General features: G+C 41.4%; 1 protein-coding gene across 3 annotated transcripts in view; it reads right to left on the bottom strand.

Moving 5' to 3' along the window:
- Nucleotides 1–9,227, bottom strand: part of ltbp1 (latent transforming growth factor beta binding protein 1) — a 126,637-nt gene extending 117,410 nt beyond the window's left edge. For all 3 annotated transcript variants that reach the window (XM_061040845.1, XM_061040844.1, XM_061040843.1), the window contains exons 1-2: nt 8,875–9,227; nt 1,365–1,435 (exon numbers count right to left, since the gene is read on the bottom strand). In XM_061040845.1, the coding sequence (XP_060896828.1) occupies nt 1,365–1,435; nt 8,875–9,221 (418 nt within the window). In that variant the 5' untranslated portion in view covers nt 9,222–9,227. The remainder of the gene's footprint in view (nt 1–1,364; nt 1,436–8,874) is intronic.
- Nucleotides 9,228–10,017: the final 790 nt, after the last annotated feature.

A 10,017-nucleotide genomic window follows, 5' to 3' on the forward strand; every position in this document is an offset into this window, starting at 1 on the left:
CCTGCTCTATCAGTCAGTACAGTAGACTGGAGGCGCTGACTCTGAGCCTCCTCCAACTGAACATTTTTGGGTGCTGCTTTAACAGGGACTGATGCAAGTGCAGATACATTCAGTGTTTGCTTCATTGTACCCCATTCCTGGGACATGGAATCCATACTTTGGGACAATTTCCACAAATGCCCTTCCTGGAGGACAGATTCAGACTTCGCGGGCACTGTGGCTGGTTTTCATTGGAGTGTGAGATGAATGTGGGTGGATGACGGAGGAAGCAATGAATGGAGGTGTGTACAAAGGGGATTCTGACTCTGCAGGCGCTACAGTTATAATGCCAAATGAGTACATTAATCATTCAAGGGGACAAAATGCTGAGCAATGCTAACCCAAAATATCAAGCTACTGTAAGAACAAAATTTGAATCAGGATATCACATAAAAAAAGCTAGACTGGCACTTCTACTAACTGAGCCACAGCCGCCCTATCAAACTTAAACCTACAACATTTTCAGGCTTATTATTTTTGAATAACGTTTTTTTACATTGAATAAACCTTTGAAATATAAATTCAACTGGTTTCATTGATTCTTTGCCAAATATGTCTGTGTGCGACTGCCTGGTGAAGGCTGGACAGCCATCAGATACGACTGGAGCCATGCTCCTTCCATAAATGAAGTTGGTGAAATGTCTGATGAATCAGTCAAACTATTCAATCAGATTGTTTTTACTTGCTGGAAATGTGAAATATGGACCAAGGATAAACGTTTGAAGGGATCTGTATCTCATGAATAACAGAATAATATTTGGTCACAATGCTTAATAGTTTTTTTAAGCATACCAAGACAAATAGCATTGAGCTTGCAGATATGAATATTATAGAAGACAAGAATATTTGCCTTGTTGGAAGTCTGCATACAATAAGTGCCCATGCAGGACATTCTAATATCTGGATTTACGGTAACCAGTCAGAGTTAGAGGAGAATTTCAGTAATATTTCATCTTGGCCCCATTTTTTAAAATTATATTTGAGGGTCTCAAAGACTAATTGGTACAAAAAGCTTCAGAAATGCTCCCTTCAGGGGCGTTGGTGGACTAGTGGTAGGTGCGCCTTTCCTGCATGTCATTCCAAACTCTCTCTCTCTCTCTCTCTCTCTCCCTGATTTCCGACTCTATCCTCTGTCCTCTGTAAAACTTTGTTTAAACCAACCCTTTTGATTATGTCCCACAAAAAAATGAATGAAATGTCAGACTGTATTTTGTTAAAGTAAGAAAGTAGAACTCAATATTAAAGAACAGGAAATGTTCATGAGGTATAGAAACAGTCAGTTAATACACAGATGAAACCCTGGAATGGTGTAGCAGTCCACTTACGTTTGGTGCACCGCTGAGATCCCTGAGTTTTACTCCAGCCATGGCAGCACTGCCCTCCACATACATTAACCCTGCAGATGGAAAAACAAGCAGAGGTCAATAAAACAACCACACACACCCAGTCAGGTACAAACATTGGAATTTGACAACAAGCCTGGCATTAGTTATTTAATTACCGGTAATAAACTGATGCTATTACACTTCTGGCATTAAGAGTATCAAAAATGAAGACTTGTGAAGGATTTGAAGACACCAACAGAATTGTATGCCTGTGAAGAGATGTTAATCCAAGTCACACTGGATGATTAATAAATATCTCTCTCACTCAAATATCTGCATTAACCCTTTACAGCTGGGTTTCATTTGATGTCTAAAAGACCAAGTTTAAAAAGTTGTTCCAAGGTTCATTCAGTTCGAGAGAACTGACCTCAATATCTAACTGTCCCACCTCTGTTCTGATTTTTGGCACTAATCTGCCGGGCTGCACCACAGCATCACTTTATGTTTTCCACACTTGAATGCTGTCCAAAACACAGAGCTCATGAGATGTGGCTTGGCCTTTGACTCTAAATATGACCAGCACGGCAGGAATGCTTTGTGATACCAAACTGTTGAGGTGTACTGTTTATTGTGGAAGACTTTCTGGGCTGGCTAAGCCAACCTGAATCGAACAAACTTTGTGTTACTACAAAACTTTGGTTTGGAAAACTCTTCAGAGACCTGACTGAGTCAGACTGTTGGAAGCTGGACCAACGTGGGAGCTCATGACTCACATCATCAGAGAGTTTGGCTCGGATGACGATGATGAGGCTGGGCAAATTTAAGGCTAGCAGAACAAGAAAGAATCCCGACCACCCAGACAGCCCCTTCCATGCAGATTCATCCTTTTATAATTATACTCTTAATTGATTTATCAAAGAAACTGACTGGATTACATTCCACTGCCTTTAGAAGAAAAATTATCACCTGTGATAAGTAATACTTGATATTAGGGAAGCACAGATGCATCTTTTGAACATCAGTAGTGGACAATATCGGACCTGTTGTCAAACATTGGCCCATCTGCAAACTATTTGTCAGGCACCGATGTGTATCTGTTGTGTTGCATTACTTCAATGGGGGTAAGCTAGTTCAGCTAATAGCTGATTCAGAGAGCAGGTTTTCTTTATTGGGCAGAAGACGTCCACTGTTGGATAAACTCTGACTTGTTTTCATGATCAAACGTGAAAGAAAATGTTGGCAGTGTGGAAGTCTTACGTCTTCTCTGGGAACGATCGGCGATATGCAGTTTGTTCCAGTGATATTTCAGAGGAAGGACTTCTAATAACAATTTAAATATATCCAATTTAAAATCTCAGTTGAAAGACAGTCCAAATGAATTACAAATGGCTGAATTGTTGTTTTTAAAATCAGTATTTGTATTGGTATATGTATCGATATCAGTATCGGTATCGTATCAGTAACAGTATTGCTATTGTTATCTGTACCGGTACCAGTATCGATATCAGTATCTGTATTAGTGTCAGTATAGGGAATTGGTATCGGTGTCAGTATAGGATTCCAATCGTCCCTGATTTCCATAACCATTTCATCTCCACTTGATATTGATTCATAACAACTTGCAATGAGTCTGTTCAGCACCAACATAAAGAAAAGGCTGTATTCATCAAAACAATTAACTGAGCACAAAATACATAAAGTAAGAATTCATGAAGGCATAAAGGTCAGGGCACAAGTGCCAGTGGTGTCAAGTGAATTTTAATCATCAGCCAGAAGCATGCTGCAAATGGCACTCTCTGCCATTATCTAAATGATGACCGCACCAACAACACAAACCATACGTTTGATAAAGGCCTCATTTGATACATGACATGAAAAGACTTACACTTACACCACAACACCCAAACACATACACAAACACATACACAAACCACAACATAATCCTTCCAGTCTTATGTAACCTGGTAATGATTCTCAGGAGTCATTTTCTTTTGTTGGGGTGACAGAAATTCACAGCTGAACTGTATTCACTAATCACACTTTAAAACAGTCTGATGGGCCACAGACTGAGCAGCTGAGGTCAGGCTGCTGCTGGACCACACACAGTCTGATGGCCTCCTGTTGTTCTGTGGACTAATCTCCCACTTCTTATTCTGACAAAAAAAACATTTTGTATGAAAGAAAGAAACCAGTCAAAGAAGGGAATCGACCCATTATTACAGATGTTTCTGATTTTTTTTTACCAACATAGGAATGGTCTCTACAGGAAGTATTAAATTGAGGACTCACAAGTATATAATGTTTATCAATGCTTTTACTCTGAATTCTGATCATCTCTTTTTACCTTAGCTGCCTCACTGATGTATGCCATGACATTTTGACATGAACATTATGGCATTGTCTCCAGTTGGGCTTGAAAAACTGAATGCCTGTATTGCAAACTAGTAGTGTGTAGATCCGAGTTCCAAACTAGCTATGGCCCATACTCACATAAAGTAATTTTGATGTTTTGATGTTCTGGTTGTTTTGATTATATAAATAAAAAATCCAAAATGATTCTTTATGACATTTCTTAGCTCCTGCTAACATCGGTTAGCTGATTCCTTTAGCTGTTTCTTTGTTGTTGTTGTTTTTGCAGACTGACTCACACACAATTATGAAAGGAGTTAAAGCATCATACAGCCAATTATATACTTGGCTTACATCAAGAGCAGGCAGGAAAGACGTTCGCTTTGGGAAATATCAGCATGCAGGTGAGTTCTCTGAGGTAAATACTTCCCACCAATGTGGAATGCACAGCACAAGACCCTCACCTTCATCTTAGACATAAAACTTTAGGATAGAAGTACAACTTCTCTGCCATAACAGGTGCAAGATGAAAAAGAAAAATTCATGGGATATTGTGAAATAAATTATAGTAAAAGTTAAATGGACTGTACTAACTAATAGAGCTTCTCTTATCTGGGGCAGCTGTGGTAGAGTCGTCGCCTCTCAACTGGAGGGTTGAGGGTTCGATCCCCAGCTGAGCAACATGTCCGATGTGTCCTTGGGTAAGACACTTAACCCCGCATTGCTCCTGCTGCTTTGGTGGTGGTGTATGAATGGATTAGTGTTGTACTTACTCTCTGATGTACGTTGCTTTGGATAAAAGCGTCTGCTAAGTGAATTGTAGAATTGTAAAGCAGTCGGAAGACTAGAGCGCTATATAAGCTCAAGTCCATTTACCATTTACCATTTATCTTCTGATCACACAAAGCGCCTTACATGTCACATTCACCCATTCATATTCTGATGACAGGGGATGCTGTGTAAAGTTCCAATAAGTACGTTCTAATCCCATCAATACACATTCACACACTGCTGGCCATGTCACCAAGTCATTGTCATTATCACCACCTGGTGACACGGAAAAGTCTTCCCACACCTGACGCTAATCAAGTGGAGAACAAACATGAGAAAGCCACTATGCAAAACGCATAGATCACTCAAATTCTTTATATGCATTAAACTTTAAAGTCAATCAGAAGAATCCTGGTGTGCGATGGATTACTCTGACCTTGAAAGCTGCTTGCTCTAGATGCACCCTGGATGAGTAGCATGGCTGTGCACAGGGCACCCATCGATCACCAGTAGCAAAGTGTTGGAGTCAGTCTTGCCCTAAAAGTGTCCTGTAAGTACACTATCAACAAAAGAATTGCTTAATAGAAATCCATTCTACTCTATTGTCGTGCCAGACGCTGTATCATGCAACACACTTCCCAACAAGCCTAGAATATAGATGATAGATGCACACTTAACGTGTTAAATTCCATCCAGCCCTTTCCAGCTTTGGGGTCAGTTTCAGGGTCTAGGAGGCCACATTCATAGCTGTTGTAAACACATGAAAATGGCTGGGGCAAACTTTTTTACACAAAATAGTTGGGATTGATAAAAATAACCTTGAATGACTGTCTGTATAACTCTCGTTCTATCCCTAAATGCAAAATATAACTACAATTCTAACTATTTACTTTTTGAAATTGTTGTGTTTGTACTTGTAGACACTAAATATTCCATGTATACGTGATAAATGGTTAATATAGAGACCAAGGCAAAAATCTCCATTTACATATGTGATGAATTATCAGACTATGAGGTACAGTCTGCTGTGCAGCTGACAGAGGGGCTTCCATCAGCTGCTGGCTCAGCACCACTTTGTAAATCCTAAAGAGCACAGAGGAGTCAGTTGTGGAGCACCACTGAGCCGTTAAAATGCCTCGGGTGATGTCAGAAGGTGTCAGCTGGAAGAGAGCGGTTCTGAAAAGGCTTGTTGACATTGCTGCGATGTTCAAGAAGAAAAGCTTCTTTGCCAATTATATATTTAAATACTGCAGTGCAGATTACAACGTTTTATTTTATTTGTAAAAGTTTTGCTTCCTGTCATAAAATGTACAAAGAGTGTATAGAGCCTGATGGCTGACAACTTCGGTGTTTAAGTCAAAAAGGACCAACAGCTGAATATTAAACACTCGGTATCGGCCCTGTTGACAGAAGTTGGCACATCTGCAAATTATGTGGCATGAACTGATGTTTATTTGTTGTGCCAAATCAATTTCTTTGCTGGCATCTAGTACACCAAACTCATTCAGAGAAGGGTTTTTTTTAGTGGGCAGATAAAATCACCTGTTGGACAAACTCTGAATTGTTTTCTTTGTCAAACAATTGAGAAAATGTTGGTATTGTGGGAGTCTTCAGCAAAAGAAGTCATGAAACAAACATCAGTAACGAAATCCACAATCTTATTTCAAACATCTGTACCGGTATCGGCCTTGATTTTATCAATCAGTGCGTCTCTAATTATTACAATATTATGCATATTTTACAATTAGATGACTAGTAGTTTCTTAACATTTAAGAGGATTGTACTGTTGACAGAAAAACATGTGCACCCTCTCTTATTTAAATAGAACCAAATCACGATAAAACTTCATAGACAGTACATGAAGAACAAGTCAGGGCTGGGCTTGTTGAGGTGGAATAAAATATCCACAGCAATATGTTGTCATCCTGAGTTGTGTGTTACAATAATCAAATCTTCAGGGCCAAATATAAATATTATAATCCATAAAAGAAATACTGCACTCCAAACAGATACCTCTGCCAATTTGACTCAAAGTGTCACTGCTGCATGACTCCTGACGGTGGTTCTTATGACATGGATGAAGGGAACAAGAATAAAAGTTATTTGGCTAAAGAAGAAAAAAGGATAAAAGAAGAAGACAGCAAGAGAGTGTCAACAGTTAAATAAGTTAAAGGACGAAGCATGTGAAAACAGATTGCCCTCCCACATGTTTAATAAAGATAACATTGACTCCTCAACCTTGGAGAGGTGAATCTGACACCAAGCTAAAGTGAATAAGAACCAGTAATAAAGAACCACTGTATTGTGGTATTATTGTTATCATGGGGGAAATATTGGGTATTGCATTGTATCCTATCTTATCATATTGTGAGTTATCCAGTGGTTCCCACCCCTAGTACTCATTGTATGATTACCTACAGAGAGACCCAACAATGTATGATCACCTGTGGAAAAGTGGTTATCAAGCGCGCCCCAGGCGGGTGTCCTGGGTTCGATTCCGACCCGTGGCCCCTTTACCGCATGTTGTTCCCCACTCTCTCTCTCTCTCTCTCTCTCTCTCCCTGAATTCTGACTCTATCCACTGTCCTCTCTCTCTAATAAAAAGACACAAAAAGCTGAAAAATACAGCTTTAAAAAAACAAAAACAATGTGTAATCACTTGGAAACAGTGGTATGGAAAACTTCCTTTCAACGGGCAGAAACCTCGAGCAGATAAAGATTCATTAGATGGTGATATATCACAACTAGGTGGGCCGGGGAGAGGGAGATACATGATACTATGAACACCTTTTCACAATTTTGTAATCAACCATATTATGTAATAATCTCATTATTATTGAGTATGTTGTATTTTGACACCTAGAAGAGTCCTGTGTGAGTTTGAGTTGGACCGTTACAATCATCACTTATGCACATCACTGTGTTCTTGTCTGAATAGATCCAACTCTGCATCTACCACTCTGTCTGACCGCGGTGTTTGAATCAGGAACTGTCCTATTTTTTATGCTGATTATATTTAAAGTTGTTGCAGCAGAGTGCAGGTATAGCGGTTATTGTGCATGTCCAATGTACAGAGGCTATAGTCCTCCAAACGTTGGCGGTGAGCTCCACGTTGTACGTGTGCGCCCAGGTTTGAGTCCGACCTGTGGCTCCTTTCCCACATGTCATTCTCCACTCCCTGATTAAGTAAAAAAATCAAAAGTTGCTGCAGCAATCAGTCTCTCAAACAGTCTTTGGGTTATAACAATGCTGCCCTCCTCCTCATGGAGGATAAATTGATTGGGGATTACTCTGACTACACAATGCTTGTAGGATGACAGTCAGGGGAATATGAGGCTTGTTTACGTGTGCATATTCTTAAGTTGATTGTGACATATAGAAAGAATAGATATAATGTTTCATACTGTTTACAGTGTAACCTACATCGTTTTGTGTTCTGTGTGTAATCTTTTAGATATACTACATGAAGCTCCAGGTATAATATATGATGACTCATAGTCATGACTCATTGGTACATTTGCATGAAGCAGAGCCATCATTAATGTTATTAGTAACACCTGTGCCCACCCCACCCCCCCCCCCCCCCTCCCCCACACTATAACCTGTCAAAATGTCAGCTGCAATAAACTATAAAACCTCTGCTCTGTTTGAACTCGAATGAGGTCACTAAATGCATTGAATATGACTGTGTAAATTCTCCACACTTGCAGGTGTTAAAATGAAAAAAAAAAAGCAGGTCAGTGAGATGTCAATCAAGCAGAACTTGAATGAACCTACACAGTCCTTGGGATAGGTCTTATCAGGCTTATTAAATATGTATACAAAGTTATTCCAGGGCCTTAAAAACAATGAACCAAAAGTTGCACCAGTTAAAGCAGTGTTTTTTATGCCTGTCTGTCACACATACCATGCCCGGGCCAGCATTCAGCACACTTCACACTAGACAAAGCTGTGTATAACATTAGAGAGCAGGGGATTCAGAAGTGCTATTACTGCTGTATAAGGCTGATATGTGTGTGTCTTCAATACAGGAATAAGTGCACTGTATTTACCTAATGCAGTCAAGATATCAATATCATCAGTAATAATCCAATCTAGCAGCAAACACAGTTCATTGAACAGGTCAGACAGACCAAGTGAGTGTGCAAACAAGCTGTCAGGGCTCCACTGTCAGCGCCACTTAGTGTCAGAGAGAAGTCAAAGACAGGGTCTACCCTCCTTCAATTCTGGAGAATTCACTTCCATCTCTGTTATTTAGATAATTCAAGGCTGAAGACCTGAGCCTGTGTTATTGTCCAGCTGAAAATGTGTCATTTTGAGATTTGGTTTTGGAAATAAGCTAACAGGGAGTCATTAAACCCCCCCCCCCTCCTGACAAAAGTTTCTTACCCAGACAGTTTCATGAGCTGCTTCTGCTGGCTCTGCTCCTGCCCGCCAGGCGCCTGGTTCCCCATCCTGCGGGTCCGGACCTGGCCGCCGTAGTTGGCGGTGAGCTCCACGTTGTACGTGTGCGCCTGCCCCGACGCTCCGTGGCGCGTCGAGATGGAGCTGACACGCATCCCGCCGTCCGCACCAGTCGAGCCCGGTCCCGGTCCCGGGCCGGGCTGGAGCACGTAGAGCCTCCTGAAGCCGCTCTGGCTCTTCTTCTTCTGCTGCTGCTGCTGCTCGGCTGACACACACACCGGGGAAATAAGCAAAGCGAAGGAGAAAAAGAGGCCCCATTTAATCCAAGCCATATCAAACACCGCAGGAGAAAGTTTAAGGGGGGAGGAAGAGGTCCAGGTTACTTTTGGCTCCGTTCAAAAACTCCGTTCACTTTTTGAGAAACACTAAGTATTCCAGAGCATATTCCTGTTGGTTACCGACCTCCAACCCGGTGAGGGAATGCACTAAATGAGCTGACGTTACCCCAGCAAGACGCGTTGACAAGTTTGAAATCCAATGTGCATGTAAGGTGAGAATGTTGAATAAATCCCCGCCGTGTGTCTCCCTTAAGCATGAAGGGCCTCCGGGCGGCTGAGAGGGGTTTCACTTGGTCCGCAGTCACAAGAGTCCAGGAAAGAACTCCAGGAAAGTTTCTCTGTTGGAGGTGAACAGTGTCAGCAGCGCGAGCAGCCAGCCTCCAGACGTGACGTCAGGGGGGGGGGGGGGGGGGGGCTACACACACCAACCCCAAGAACGTTAGCTGAGAGTTTCTTGGGGCCCAAGGGTGCCAGGAGACCCAGACCAAAGCCTCCACCCACCCACACACAGACACGTTCAGTGTCTGACACACACACACACACACACACACACACTCTCACATACACACACACATTCTTCAGTCAGGTCTCTGAAAGTTAATATGGACCTCCAGTTCAAATGAGTAAAACTCCTCAACAAGCAGACTGGGCTTAGTTCCACAACTGTGTTGCAGATATTGCTGATCATTTTGGACATAGATACCTCGATATTTACTAATGTGATGTTGTTTATCATCATTAAAGTCACAGTATCCCTTTATCTAGGGGCATTATACGCTTCTGATTTGTC

Source organism: Labrus mixtus, chromosome 6, assembly GCF_963584025.1.
Source record: "Labrus mixtus chromosome 6, fLabMix1.1, whole genome shotgun sequence".
Taxonomy (NCBI): domain Eukaryota; kingdom Metazoa; phylum Chordata; class Actinopteri; order Labriformes; family Labridae; genus Labrus; species Labrus mixtus.